General features: G+C 39.1%; 1 protein-coding gene across 1 annotated transcript in view; it reads right to left on the minus strand.

Moving 5' to 3' along the window:
- Nucleotides 1-16,595, minus strand: part of brinp1 (bone morphogenetic protein/retinoic acid inducible neural-specific 1) — a 104,828-nt gene that overhangs the window by 28,169 nt on the left and 60,064 nt on the right. The window contains exon 5 of the mRNA XM_068706302.1: nt 3,244-3,349. Coding sequence (XP_068562403.1) covers nt 3,244-3,349 — 106 coding nt within the window. The remainder of the gene's footprint in view (nt 1-3,243; nt 3,350-16,595) is intronic.

Consider the following 16,595-nt stretch of genomic DNA (forward strand, 5'->3'; position numbering starts at 1 on the left):
CGTATGGATGTTGGAAGCCTGAATAACCTTTCTAAGGATTCTATCTCGACTGTCATGCTGAGTGCCCTGTGAGCTCACTGATTTTATGCACCCTTCCTACGCAATACATACTCATATGTACATCATAAAAAAACATATGCGCAGAGAAAATTGCATCAGAATTAAAAGGGGTTCATCTCTCTTCTCCTTTCTTTGATGTCTACCTGTGAACTATTACCTCATGAGAATAGGTGTGCGCTTCCCTTCAGTTCTTTATTGATTGAACCCACCAGACATTCAATATAATGAGTTGGTTGAGCGCTGTGGAGTCGTGCCACACAAGTTCAGTGTAGGTTTATTTAAACCCTTGTTAAAGAGATAGAAAACACCATACAGAAGAATTAGCAAAAGTTACATGTCCTGGATGTCTAATTCTTATTCTTTAAAGTACATCTACATTCGGGTGAATGATTTTTTTTTTAGGATAAAATTACATTTTAACTGAAATGTTGCATCATGTGCATATTTTGCTATTAGATACTGCTGCCAGTGATCTGTGATCGTCTACATTGGCCAGATTTGACTCCTCCCCACAGTTTAAATGTCAGAAGTTAGCATTTAAGCTAATTGTCTGGTAAAAGGTCAATAGGCATTTCAAAATGAGACACATGGTGGGTGTTTATTAAATGTGCTGGGAGCTGCTAGTGCTTAAAAGAGCAGTCCCAGGCCAAGCCAATGTCTTCCTCCTCAAGGGATAGTTTGTGAAGTCCATTTATGGCGTGTTGTCAAAGACGTGGACAATGCTGTCAGAGCTGTTATTTTTTGGGCATTGACTGTAAAGACCAGTCAAGGGATTCAGTAAATCTGTCAGGGAATACAATGATTTTGTATGAAGAAAAGGCGATGAAGCTGCTTTTGGAACCACTATGGGGTTCACAAGTTGTTCCAAATGGCTCAACTATTCGTTTTCTACACATCCAATTATTCTAAGTGCACCCAGATAAAGGAAAAACAACATTTAAACACATGCTGCTATAATGGTGCTCTATACCTTTCTTCTGTGGAGTGTATGGTTTTTTTTTCTCCTATAATCACACTAATCACAATTACCACATTTATAACTCTAAATACCCTCGCAATCACAGATTAGACGGTAGCAACCACTTAACAATTTACTTAAGTGGTCAGAGACACTGTATCGACCACGAAGTGCCACCCTAGTGGCCACAAAAAAGCAGCTAATAACACCACCCACAATAATGTCTCAACACCCACATCAAACACCAGAGCAACCATCAAGCCATCCCCGACAAAATATTCATACCACCATAGCAACCAGATGCCAACCTTGCAACTAACCTGAACAGCAAGAACATACCTATAACAACATAGCAGCCGTTTAAAGCAATGCCCTACCAGACAAACATTTAGCCATGCACGGCTTAAAGGTTGATGCTACGGTATTTTGCATATATAGCTACAACAATTAAAAGTTACTTCAAGTATAGAACATAATCTAAAGACCATCTCAGTGTGTCTCTGTCATCTGCTCCTGTTTGTTGGAAACCTAGACATCTAGAATAAAATGTAATGGTAATATATTGCACTTTCCAGTCGAAGAAAAAACTATTCTGAAGCTGACTGAATTAACTAGGAACAATAGAGAAAATCAGCATAAATCCTACCAACATGGGACTCAATGCAGACCACAGCCAGTGACCTAACTGAATCAAAACGTTTAACCTTAACCAGTTTTATATGCGTAGGAGGACACATTCTTTATACATGCACATGACTGGCTTGATCTGAGAGGAATGTAGTGTTCACCAAGGGATGAAATAAGACTAAATGTTACACTTGAACTAGCGTTCATGTCAAAAGGAAAGCTGTGAGGTGAATGAAATGATTGGCTCTTATTATAAATGTATTTCAACAGCATAAAACTAAACTAAATGATCTCCATTAACTACACGCCTCTCAATAAGCTGTGTGAAGTGCTATCGCGTTAAAGAGCACGATGAAGAGCAATGTGATTGTTGAAGAAGTTACACCATCAGTTGTCTAATTAAATGCAGAAACGATAATTGCTCTTGAAAGAACGTATTTTCAGGAGAACTCTCAACACCTCCTGTCACACTTTGCCCACACACAAAATGCATAAACACACACAAATATATTTTGGCCCAATGCAAAACTCTAAGCCAGAAACCAATCGGAAAAGCTTTTCCACTCTATTGGGGATGTTATCAAGCCAAAAGAAAGAATCTTTTCCAGGCCTGTCATCTATCAATTGGGTGTCAAAGCAGTCTTCAAAGCACAAGGCTAATACGTTTGGTGCGTGACAATAAAGCTTTTCCCAAAACCTATAGAGTCCTTTGAGTAAGTGGCAGCGGAAGACTTAAAAGTGTTTCTTTGACAAACCACTTAGTTCTCTGATTTTAGAGGACGAGTAATGATCCCTTCAGAGAGAGGAAATAGAGGCGGGGGGATGATAAAATAAGCCTCTGTGATTCTCAGACTGGTTTTAATAACCTGCGTAAACTCAAATAAATCAAAGAAACAATCATGCTACTCAAACACTTGACCTCAGTTACACAGGCTTTCATCATTCTTTGTCCCCAGGGTGACTGTCACTGCTTCCCTTATGCTAATTATTAGTTGTATCAATGTTTAAGACATAACTCTTTTCACTTAAAAGAACATTACCACTAATGGGTAAAAGTTGCTATTTGCATCCACTGACATATGATCTGTGAGTAAAGCGCTGGAGGATTCATTTTAAAAGTCTTTCATGCGTTGAAAACATTCTTGAGATACATTCTGATGGACTAAAAATATCAGAGTTTGATATAACTATACTATATTATACATTTTACCTTAATGGAGAGTGCTGGCTTTCTCGCTCATGTCTGAATGGTTTGCACAGTTCATGCAGCTGTTTTGTATTTAGGCTGGGCTTTGAACAAAGCTTTAAGAAAGACTTAAGAAAACGATTAAGACAGCAAATATCTACAACCACAGAGAATCGTACTGCCGTCCCCGGAGGATTGGGGAACAAATCTACCCCAGGCCCAATTAAAAAAAATGCACTGACGTTCATTCTTGAGAATGCACACGTTTCCCTCGTGCAACTAAGAGTATTTTATTTATGACTATAGATGTCCTTTACTTTTAGAGGATAAAATGGAGTTGACCCTGCTGCCCTGTTATGTCAAACATCACTGTGCAGCATGTGGAAAATATTGATATGCCGGGATTGTTTACCTTGCAGATGAAGCTTGCTCTCAGGGCTCTGCAGAAGGATTGAGCTGACTGAGTCCAGATTGTCATAGCTACTGCATCCCAGGGGCCCCGTCCGCGTCTCTGTCACCTGCAAAGGAATAAAGACTCAAATGAAATGACCATTTGAAGCAAACAAATGCACTTTCGTTCCATTTGTTCCAGTGTGCGTGTGTGCGTGTGTGTGTTTGAGAGTGCAAACATCCGCATGCACATGATGCACATATAAAAGTGGACACGTTTTCACTTTCACTAGTCTGCTATACGCTACACTTTAAGACAACATATGCAAGACCCCCCCCCTAGCCATTAACAATGTCAGGCGGTAGTAAGATGTTAACATCTGCTCATTACTGCTGTCAGTGGATAATGTAACAGTATTAGACTTCCACAAGTGCTAATTGCGCTGAGTAAATACAACAGTCCTGTGGCCCAAAGACACAGGACTGTTGTGCAGTGACAGAATGTCTTGCTACAGGTTTTCACACATGTAACATGCTTCATAATCTCAGCAATTTTTCCCAACACTACCAACTGTTACACGACGCACCTTTAAAGGTACAGTGTGTAGCATTTAGGTGGATCTATTGGCAGAAATAGAAGATAATATTATTTAGTGTTTAATCCAGAATGAGCCGTTTAAATCTACATATGGGGCGTGTCCTCTTCACAGAGCCGGCCGACATGTTTCTACAGTAGTAACGAACCTAGCCTGGTAGGGTTCGTGCATTTGCTTCGGCCACCGTAGTTCTCCTACACGCTTGTCGCACGGGAGAAGTTTCAGGTGGTTGCATCCGCTAGATGCTGCCAGATACTACATACTACATACTGCACTTTTAATTTAGCAGCTGGTGAAATTTCCAACTTGTTGCCAACACTTTAAAAAACTTTTTATTTGAAGGAGCAAAATAAATGGTAACTGCTCTTGAACTATGTCCTTGTTCTGTTCCATCCAACAGCCCTGAGACTATAGCAGTGGTTCTTGTTCCACATCCACAGACCTATGTCTAAAGAAGTAATGACGCTATTCAGTTGTGAAGAGGCTGCTTTAAAAGATCCAGCTCAGACATTTGAGACCTTGAAGAAATTGCAGTTGAAAAGAAAGGAAGGAGAGAAATCTCTCCTCTTTTCAGTTGCCTCTGCTCATTAGGTTCTTTAATGTAGCTCCTAATAGTACTTTTACAAGGTTCCAAAAAGCTTAAAGAGATCAGCAAAGGAGATTAAGGGAGATACAAAATGAATTTGACAAAAAGCCGTAAGTGTTTTCTTGCAGGTCTTAGTTGAGCACAAAAATGAAAGGTCGCAGACCTATAATTTGAACATGCCAGAGGACATTTTTTGACGGCTGTTTTCTTTATGTTTAAATACAGAAATACCTTTTGTGTGTATAATAGTAAGGAGAAGTTGATTTAGTATTGTACTGTATTGTGTTTAGTACTGTCGACAGAGTGGGGGTTTTCTGCTTCACCAGTGGCTCATGAGCTAAAGAGTGTGTGATCAGCATGGGTCTGCCGCAGGTGTTGAAAGTGATTTTCTCGGCCACTTGGGGGCAGCGGAAACAAGCTGTTATCACGTTATTGACATACTGTGTTATCACCTTTTAGGTTGATATGGTGAATTTGTTAGCAGCATTACCATCCATTTACAGTTTTGTTTCTTGGTGAATGCAAGTCTAATATTTTGGATTGGTCTCCACTAACTCCTTTAGCCACCAAAATGCTTCACTGTTTACTAGCTAGTTTTGTTTGTCAGCCATTCGGTGCTGGTAGGTAGTGTGCAGTGGGTTTATCATGGCTTTCTCACTGAAAACAAAATAGCGAACCAAACAGTAAAGCTGCAGACCAGAAAAACCAAAGCAATGAGCTGAAAGGAGCTATGTTCCGCCATACAGAACTGTAGTGACAGGTGTGAATTCTCTGTGCACGTGCGACCCACTTCAGATACAATATCCACGTGATTCACTGCTAATATCAAAACATTGAATATAGCTGCTTTGAATTTGAATAGGAAATCCCAGAAATGGGAAAGAAAATATAAAGCATAACAAAGATAATTGGAGAAGTAAATAGTAAATTAAAATCTCACCTTAGAACTGTAGTAATATTCCTCAATATGTTTTAAAAACAGTTTTTAGCTTTGTCTAGGAAATTACAGTTACCCTTATATGATTAGAGGGCTTTGGTGCAGATGGTGGGTATTCCAAAACAGATCTAAAGGAGGGGAATGGGGCCAATTCAGACACCAACGATGATTTTACTACTTACTTCTTTGCTTAATGTAAGCCATTGTGCTCTCAGTACATCAGCTGTCAGAAGCACCCATTTACACCAAAACCAACAATTGACCAGCTACTTGTGCTTTAAACAAATTACTGCAATCTTCACGCCTCAGGCTTCACCTGACAAAAACATCACTTTGTTAGGTAAACAAAAATGACCAATGTGAGTAAGATGCCTTGAGCATTCTACACTAGTGTGTGTGTGTGTGTGTATGTATTTGTGTGTTTGTGTTTGAGTGTTTGAATGACAGTGTGGAACCATTTTTCCTGTCTTTAATGTTGATACTGCACCAGATGGCGGGCTGACAAGCAAGAATTTAGACAGATGTATATCTTACCCTTGGCATCAGGCTGTTGTGGGGGAAATGCAAAATCATGGGGAGACAAACTCAGAGGAGAATGTTACAATCTAAGTTTAATTTCCATCAACCGCAGACACATAGTAGTCACATCACGATGCTATAACATGATTGCTGTATGTACTGTGTCATTTTATCTCAATAAATCTTTGAATCTCTGGGTGGTAAAGTGGTACTATCAATATGACAGTGCTACTGTCGCATTGGAGAGGGATTCTTGCTGTGCAAATTTTAATGACAATAATAAACTCAATACGGAGTGTCATACAAACATCAGTTATAGAAATATTTCTCAATGCTATTGTGATGTTAGAAACTATACAAAAACACTGTATGTTGAAGTCAGTGCAATGTCTTAATGCAACCAGTGCTCTTTAACAAAGTTTCCCCAAATGCAAGATGCTTCCCTTTAAACACGCCCACTATACTAATGGACTATAATGCTGTACAGTTTAGCCTGTTCATTTTTGTTTCTATAAAAATGCTGCTTGTTTGCACAAACAGCAATTCAACTTGGGTGTAAAAATTCACTTGTAATGCTAAAAAACATTTATGTTTACTATAAGGCCTATATACTGTAAGTGCAATTTTACTCAAATAAAAGAACATTTTAGTTTATTGCATCTGACTGAAAACTGCATATGGGACATTAATGATTATCTTATTGCATTTTTTACTGGAACAACTGGTCCACACTTTGCATGTTCCCTTCTTTATTTCTTCCCCGCCAAGCAATGGCCTTGCATAAAGTGTATGTGCAGATTGATTACAGAGCTAGACTTGCCTATCACACTCTACCATCTTGATGGCTGCTGACGGTGCTCTTTTTCCTCCATTTTTGTTGTGCTTATCGCTAAATGAATTACTTCCTTCCAAAGATTGTGTTGCATGATCCATGGGGACTGAGACAAGTGACTAACTGTCCTCTGTCACCATCGGACATTTTCTCAGGTGGCAAAGCAGGCGTACTCACAAACTACATTTGCAGTTGCACACAAATCACACACTCAAATGGATGTGCATAAACATGAGTGCAGCTTGCCAGCGGCAGTTTACCATACAGTAATTTTTCTTCAAGAATTATTATTCCAAGTTGGGAGCAGACATCCCCAGCTTTATGGATTAGAGACTGACCCTTGTAATCTGAATGACTTTAGGAGGGCAGTATGCTGCGCTTGTTCGGCTCTCTCTTTTCATTCTCTCCAGCACACACCATAAGAGTGCTGTGCACCAGATTATGAAAATGGAGTATAACGCAATAAAAATACAAGGAGCAATCAAAGGACTGAAGTGGGCCGAGGGGGACTTAGAGGATTTGGATTATTAAACAGAACATAACAGTGGAATCCCAGTGGGCCCAGACTGAATCACAGCCCACAGTCAGAAACCACGGTTCTGGAACATCCTCTCTAATTGTCATCTGTCATCAAGAAAATCATCTTAGGAAGTAAATAAGAAATGATGCACATGAGACCCTACTTCTCTTCTGTTTCTATATTTTCTGTTGGCAACCAAATGTACATTTACTATTCCCCAAGCGACAAATGTTGGAAAACTAAGTTTCTCCTCTTCTGGGAAAAATTCTTTGTTTTTCAAAATGCAAAAAATTCACCCTGGTGACATTCATGCAATGCAGCTTCAACGTATCAGTGGTGTGTAGGTGGAGTATGTGGGTTTTGGACCTGTGTTTGTGTGTGTTGAGACTCAATTACATCACTTCTTTCCTTTCATATTAAAATGAATCATATATGAGCTTGTCTCTGTCAGTTACATACATCATCAGTAGTACTGTAGTAGAAGCACACCAGCTAGGTATTGAGACCTCAAGCATATTATACACTTTTCTCAAGCAATGCTCTCGTTATACATATCCTATAATTAGAGTATACATGTTTATCACTTCAATGGATTCAAAGTGGCTCAGTTGATCCAGTCTCATTAGGAACCCAATGCAAGCAACATACTGAATGCACCGTTTACTGTATTTATCTTACTATTGATGCCATCCCCGTCCATGTGTTTTAGCACACGGGCCTGTTCACTTGTATGGTTGACCTTTACAATGCACCTGCCTTTAGTAAAACACAATTAAAAGTCTCATTAGGATCCTGGAGTTTGACTATTTATAGCTCCTTAAATGCAGAGTTTGGAACTGTCAACAGTCAACATGGGAGGCAAAGGTTGACTTATGACAGAGAAAACACATGCTGTTGTTACACCAAGCACTGCAAATATTCTAACAGAGTAATTGCAAAATAGACTTACATTATTTTGTAACGCTGGGAATCATCATGGATATTCGCAGGCTTCTCAAAACATAACTTGTGAGACAAATGTCACAGGACTTCATTGGGCCTAATTTAAATCAATTAATCAAAATATCAGTTTCTTCCCAACAATTTCCAAATCACTATGTTTAATGGAAGTTGTATGCAAGTTTTGCACATTTGCATATATCTGTATCCCCATGTATGAATACAACATTCAGTAATAGACACTAAACTAAATAACATTACACTATAATGTAAAATCAAAGGGCTCTACATTTCTATAAACTAAAGTATTAGCTTTATATTAGCACTGTGAGAGTGGAGGAGGAGAAACCGTATGCATTAGAAATCACACTTGGATGTGTATCGACTGTCTCAGTTGTGCAATAAAACCCCTTTTCTCCAACTTCATTAAAAATATCACAGCATATGGAGCTTTCATTATTTCTATAATTCCTGCAACTTGTGATGGGAGCAGTCTCTCGTTCACTTCTGATTTTCAAACCATACTGAGAGGAGTATACTGTATTTCTCAGCAAGCAAATCTCCCATTATACTGTGTCCCCAAGTTGCATTTCAACTTGAAAGGCAACTTGGCAAGGAAAAAATAAAAAGGTGGTTTGAAGCTATGGGAGATAAGGAAAACAATGGATGAAGGCAATACGATGTGTGAGTGGTACGTGGAAGAATACTGTAAGGTTGAACTGTCTTCATTACACATGGCCTCTGCTGAGCCCTCCTGATACGCCCATCACCTGCCATTCAGTTAATGACTTACTATTTCTGGATACATAGAAATGAAGAGACGTGCTCCTCAGTAATTCTCAAAGCCTGATAGTGGAAGATCTCTGAGGACATTTTTTGTGCCTTGTTCATATCATATATTTGGCTACAGTGTTACTGTAAGTCACACTAGAGGGACAATGCAACCATATTTGAGGAAGATATGTAATAGCTCATTGCTCTGATATTTCTATAACCTTCTTTGTAATTTAGCATTCTTTGGAAAACACTAAATGTGTCTTATTTGAAAACCATGTCTTATGTAACTCATTTGTTTTGAACGACTTTGGGGCATTTCTAATAACTGTGGCACCCTCAAATGCACAACTGATGCAACACTGCATGTAATTCTGCTTGCTTGTGGCAAATGGAAACTAGATGTAAACTGCTCCAAACCTGGCTACAGCAGTCGACACAAATCTGGGTCATGTTGTAGAAATGTTCAATTTCCCTTTCACATTTCACATAAGGCTCACATGACTGGACTGTGGAATAAGGAATAGGATAGTATGGCTGTGGCTGCTACACTACCTGCACCCACAGCACTGCAGCATCATCAGGAAAAAACGCATATTGAGCGCTGGTGTAAATCAGAGTGACTGTATGGATAGGTGACCTTGCGATGGATGCAGTAAGCACACTCTCCAGTAGGAATGCACACTTGCACACTTCACGCGTGACTGAATATACAGTTCACACGCCACATGATAGCATGCAAGCCTATATACACAAGTCCTACTTCATCTATCGTACTTCATCTTGCATATTTCGAAAGGAAGGCACTCACTCATAAAAAAGTTGTTTTTTTTCCATTAAAACACCCCCTTGGGTATCTTATTTTCATTTCTAAATGACCCTCCCTCCCGACTGGAGTCCTAGCTTGCAGCAATCATGTTCAGCCACACAAAGTGAAACAACCACATGCTATTTATTTCTATCAGCAAGGTATGATTTTGTTCTCAGTGGGAAGGGACCTCTCATTGTATTGACTATCTTCCTTCTTTTTATGCTGAGAACCCTACTGAAGAAAGTGGAGGACCATGTCCGCATTATAAAATGATTTATTTTTGCCCGCTAAAGAATTACGAAATGAAGGCATAAGGACAAATTGGTACAATAGTGGGAAAGTCATCAGAGCTGTGCAGCCCAGTGGTTAGGCAGCTGGGACAGAATTGACAATATTGATGTATACAGGTTTTGGCACAAAGGGGAACTGAGGAGTGATTTATGAATCAGCAAAAAAGAATAATACCCCCATGTTGAATGGCTTCTGTGATTTTTTTTTACTATTTAATAAAAGAGCTGCAATACATTCATAAATAAATGATGTACAGAATGATGTATGTGTTAATTACCTTTCGGTAAAATGTATATTTGCTCTACTTTTGACTTTTATGTAGTCTTCATTACACAGCAGCGGTTTAAGTTCATATTTTTTAATCCACAAGGGGAACAGAAGGCATTTGTTTCAGCCAGTGTTTTTCTGGATAGGTGGGTCTCAGGTAAATAACAAGGCTAAGATTCTGCTGAAAGCGCCAGCAGCACAGTGGGGATATGTCTTGGTTTTGATTAACGTTCACATGTAGCTAAGACCTCTTAAGTAGTGCAAAGGCTCAGGGAGACAGAACGGAGTATCAAGGATGAAAGGTTTGATAAATTCAGCCAGCCACTATGCACGTAGTCTATCAGCCCACACATTTAGTGGCAAGGATTTGGACATAGCCCACACAAAGGACATGCACACGTAGAGAAAGCTATTCTTTGCTGTTCAAGCAGCTCATGTTTCACATTTTGGTTATTACTGATTTTGATTACTTGTGAATTTTATTTAGCAATAAAATCAGTGCTCCTTAGGGACCAATTTTACATGTAGCACTCTACAAATGTGTTTTCAGTATTCCAACCGTTGCAGCTCGCACAGCATGTGAAACCTGTAGGAGTCCAATAACAATCAAACAATTGTTTGTATTTCTCACTGATGAAAAGACGACTGAGTTTATAATGAGAACACTTGGCATTACTGCCTGCACAGATGTCTGATGTCATCAAAGACTGATTGTTATATATCCTGCTGGCTGCCCTGATGTTCACGTAATGTTCGGCTGCTTCATTAGTAGTCTGATAACGACACCATTAATCAAATAATGCTGGCAAAAATGTTACAAAGCATAAAGGTTTTGATATACCGCAGATACACAATTAACCTAAATTTTCATTTAACGGTGCAATGTGTATGATCTAACCACATGATCCAAACAATATGTGGGGGCAATATTTCACCTCTACTACACGCAATCTAAATGTACACTCATCAGTTACAGAAAAGAGCCAACTACTAACAGCGGGGCAGGAATATGCAAAATACATCCAAACTGCTGACATAAAATAGATATTAGAGATGAATTATGACGTGTTTACACTAGCTCTAAGCAGCTTATAATACATAATTAAAACTACTACAAGTTTTGTTTTAATCAATAAAAATACAATCTTTTATTTCCTAATCATTTGAATTATTTGTTTTTATTAGGAAAAAAATATTATACATTTCGACCTTCAATTAGCAGAGCTGTAGCAACTCAAATTGAGCCTGCGCGATCCCCAGCGCTAGAGCTCTGATCCAGGGGGAGCCGCCCCAACTCCACCAGATCAGCAAACTTTCTGTTGCAGCCGTTACTCGGGTTGGACCATCGGCCCGCTGTGACAGCCGATGCTGGGCTTTGCACTAGCTGAATGCGAGGCGCTACAGCTAAGTTCTAACTGAGGGTCTGTCCGTCTCCCCGGAGCCACTGCCCATCCTCCTCCCACCAGAGTATTCTCAAGTGGCGGGGAGTAAGAAACGAGTTTTACCGTTTCCGCCACTCTCTGGATTTAATACAATGAACAAACTGTACACTGTACAGGACCTTGTACCTTCAGCGTTATTGATAAGCCCTTGGGGCAGGTCTACTTTTTAGTCTTCCCCGACTGGGGGCAGACTGGATGCTACAGTGACTCACTGTCACATCTTAAGGTACAAGCAAGTGGTATTACAGGATAGGACGGGATGGGGTTAGCATTCTTATTTCAGTGGATATCTCTGCAGCACAAGCAAGGCCGCATTAAAGAGCCATGGGCCACGAAGTTATGACTTTTTCAGGAGTCAGTCATGTTTGTTTTCTCAATGTGAATTGTACGTATATTGTTTGGTTTCATGATGTGTCCCCCCCAGTAATGCATTACTTAGATGGAATAATGTTCTGGTTTCCTTTGACATAGATGGATACGTTGTTTAGATTCAGTCAATCAAACCTTGCATTAAGCAATAACACCAGCGTTCTATCATAGACAAAGCAGAAGTCACACGGATCCAGACAGCAGCCAGCTTAGCAACAACCACATTAGCTTCCCTCTCGTCTCCATATCAAACTCACCAACATGGAAACACATCTTCTACTTGCACTTGTCAAACATTCACCAGGGAAAAGTGCTAACTTCAGTTTACAGGCTAGATGGTAAATTAGCTGCATGTTAAACAGCATGTTAACATACCAAATTACACTTTGGTCCAGTTACATGCTATCACTAACAACCTACCGTGCGTGTTTCATATTTGCCATACTGTATGTGAACTTCCTACATCCTACAAGCAACCAAACGCAATGCTACATATGGTTTTGGTTTTAGGACAACTGCTATCCATCATAGGAAACAGTTCTGTTATATCAGGTAACGAGCCGAATAAAAGTTAAAGGGAAAAGGAGGTGTTTGTGTACTGTAAAAGTACTATTAGAAAGGGTAACAAGGGTTTAATCAACAAGGATTTCTGACCGCATTTGTTTGCTTGATATGAAAGTCCCCTCTTTATATTCTGTACCTTCTTGCAGACAGTGCACAAAAAATCATACACAGCACATGACAGGCATTGTATGCCTCTATACTCTATGAGAAGCCATTGGTTTTGCAGGTGTATTTCCTAATTCAATTTGTTTGTTTTTTTATCCATTACATTTTAGGTTTTCATATGAAGCTGTGAAGGTGGTTTCTGTATTGTATTGCCAGTTGTTGTGTGTTGGAAGTAAGACCATATCACTAAAAGCATAAATCTTGCTGGATCAGAAATTGTATTTGATCTAAAGTTCAAAAGTAATTTGGGGGCCTTATAATAATTTAATATTAAAGTTAAAATACAGTTAATAATATTAATCGTTCTTAATATATGATACAGGTTTTGGAATCTATTCCCTGATGTTTGCCTCAGGCTGATAATTATCCTTGCTGGAAATGTATCTTTGATGAAGAGCACATACATATTTCATTGTATTTAGTGTCAAGTAAAAAAAAATCAGATAATCAGCAATTTTATTCATTGCATCGGTAGGTTTGCAATACGTCATCTGCATACATTTGCTTATTAATTTCTGGGCATACATAAATAGTGAATAAAAGAAGTATTGTCGCTCATTGACCCTTAGGGCATCAGATAAAAGAATACTGGCTTGTTTTAACATTCTTCTTCTTTAACCACTAGTTTTCTTTATCATTATTATCATCCTTAGTGTATTTTTTTGAATTGTTATTATAATTATTAGTAGTACTACTACAGTAAACTTACTGATTGTAATACTTCTAAATTTAAAATGGCCATTCTTCAGAATAACAAAAAGCTATTTCAAAATGTCAACGAAACATTGTTTTGTGTGTTAACTCTATGTATGCAAAATGCTACAAATCAAGTGAATGAGCAAAGCTGTTGAGGAGCTGGTAGAGGAGCTAATCATGAGGCCAAAGCTACACTTGCCTCACAAAATATTTCAGTGAACAAAGTAGAGCTAACTTTCAACATCTAAATGTATAAAACATTTCTGCCGTATTGACACGTGTTTTTCATTCTGATTGTAAGTTTGCACTCCAAAGCAGGTCTCACAGCCATACTGAATCAATATTAGAGGAGCAAAGCCCTTGTTCTCTGTGTTTATAGATCCATGCCTTCTGCTGGACTTTGCCTCCTCTGCACATTCTGATCACTGTCTGTCTGCTGGAGACGTGACTGGAGAACTGCAATTTATGCTGCCTTTATTTATATTTGACAGATACGAGAATGGAAGTTCAGCCTTAGATGACTTTTTGGTGATCTATCTGACAATTATGCACATTTTTAAATTAAATTGAAGATATCTTTATCCACAAAACATGTTGCACGTGATCTGCTGCTACTATTTTATTCCATCACCTCTCATTTCATCTATATATAATGTTATTTAAATTCTCAAGATGGTGCTTTCTGAAGACATAATGATTACACAGTATGTACATCAATACAGTGGCGTCATCAAAACAATTATGTCATTATTAAATGATGTCAATTATGTGCGTTGCATTGAAATCATCGAACACAACTTACATTACATTACAGTCACTTGTAGACGCTTTTATCCAAAGCGATCACAATTCACATTCTATCTTGTATCAGCCTTGCCAAAAACGTCCTTTGTGAATATCAAAATGGTCACTATTCGCCACGCATATGGCTCTCAAGTTTTAGGCAAGGCAAATTATAGTAGAGAGGATAGGGAAGAGTTTTCTTTGGAGAGAAGGTGCCCTGGACTCTAATCCCAGCGTATTACAAAACTGTCTGCTGCTTTTAAATGAGATGAGAAGAGTTAATGTGATTGGCCATTACTGAAGGTTGCGCCAACGCTATCCTTGGATAATTTATTCCTGAACAATGTTTTTATCCTTATTTCACCCTTTCCCCTATTTTCCACATTAGTATTCTGTCTGCAGTCACCAAAGCATGTTTGCACTCTTATATACAAGGATATATAGTATCCTGGCGCCACAGTGACTCACTATCACCTCTCGATGTATAAGTGATATTAAAGGACAGGCCGGGTTGGGGCTAGCTGGTTAGCATTCTCAATTCAGTAGATATCTCTGCATTGCAATCAAGGTCGCATTAAAGAACCATTGGCCCCAAGGCTATGCGTTTTTCAAGGCCCTACCCCAACCCCCGTAAGCACCATCACAACTCAACTATTGCCCCTGTCAACCTGCACAAACATCAGCCGCATTTAACTTGAATAAAATGCTGTATCGACAATCCCTCACAAACGCAGTTTATGTTTATGACTGTAATAAAAAAGGCTGGGCAAAGGCTGCAGACTACTTTGACATAACGTCAACACGGTAACCTCTTCACATTCTCTTGATAAAGTTCATTTTATGAATGTTTTAAACTAAAAGTCAGACAATACACATTTCACCTTTAAAGCGCTTATCTTTAAAAAAAAATCTAATAAAAAATGACAACAGAGCAATTACACGCACTGAACCTGGAGCTTTCAGGGACCTTGGGCCAGTTGGTCACTATGCTTAGTCAGTAATTGAGAATGAAAGCGTGCATCGTTAAGGACAGAACATGTGGAAAAAGCTGAATTCAATGTAAGAGACATCATCAACATTTATACCGGTATAATTATGTATCCTTAATCACACTCGTTCCAAGGTATATTAGGTGAAGTCAATTATATTTATTGCCCAACATAACATCCTCCCCTCTAACAGGGGAAACATTTGAAGAAACCATTGGAAAAGCAACTGAGCTAAGTAATTATGTGTGCAACCATTTCTACTGTACACCTACTGTATGGCATATGTGTACACAGCCATGTTTGTTTTTTCTTGATAGATCAAGCCTATTGAATTGCTGTTTCTTGCAGTTAGAAGAGTAAGAGACTAATTGTGAGTTTCAAACAAGTCATTACTAACTCTCAGAGGATGCTATACCCGATAGGTGAAAGCTATCTTGCATGCCTGAATTCCCATTAACTAAATCACAAATTGACTCAACCACCAATCCATTTCCAGCTTGTTTTCCAAACTCAGACAAAGCCTCACCTCTTGACATATGCTTCAGGTCCATCGGCCTTGATCAGCAGACATGCAGTCCACTCAGCTTTGCAGTAACTTTGTGTGTGTGTGTGTGTGTGTGTGTGTTGTATGGATACACTCTCCTCTCAACACCTACCGCCTTCCTTTTCCTCAGAAACTGACTCAGCAACCACTGTCAGGTCTGCTTAATTTTGTCATGGTTGACTTCCTGCTACCTGGAGTCTCATCTGCCAGAGCCCCTTAATCCACTTGTCACTCACAACAACTAAAAGCTAGGATGGTGCTCCTTGAATGAAGAAAGGGAGGTAGCGCATTGGTGGGTGTATTGGAGAGTTGGACTGGAGTTTTTTGTGCGGATGTGTGGGCATGCACAGGTGCATGGCAGCAGCTGTGGGAGTTTCAAACTTATGGAAAATGTCAACACTATTCAAAAACTATACCAAGAGGAGGCCAGTAAATCCTTCCAAAGAATTAAAATGCATAATACTACAATGTGAGCAACACGTTTTGTAAAGCTCAACAGGGGAAAATGAATTGAGTAATGAATGACTTGGTGTCTACCTCATACTTCCCTTTCTCATACTTTTTAACAGTTACATGTTCTCAGTTACATTGCTGTCAAATGCTGTTAAAACATTTAGGCAATGGTTTGATTCTTTGACATCTTTTTTTTCACTCTAATTTAAAATGCATTTTATCAATGCTACTTTGCCAGGCCCGCTGGCAATAAGGGCACCAGGCGTGACGCTGTTGCCCTGGATGAAGACATGGAAT

This window comes from Cebidichthys violaceus, unplaced genomic scaffold, assembly GCF_023349555.1.
Source record: "Cebidichthys violaceus isolate CVI_PGR_0920_01 unplaced genomic scaffold, fCebVio1.0.p SCAF_12, whole genome shotgun sequence".
NCBI lineage: Eukaryota > Metazoa > Chordata > Actinopteri > Perciformes > Stichaeidae > Cebidichthys > Cebidichthys violaceus.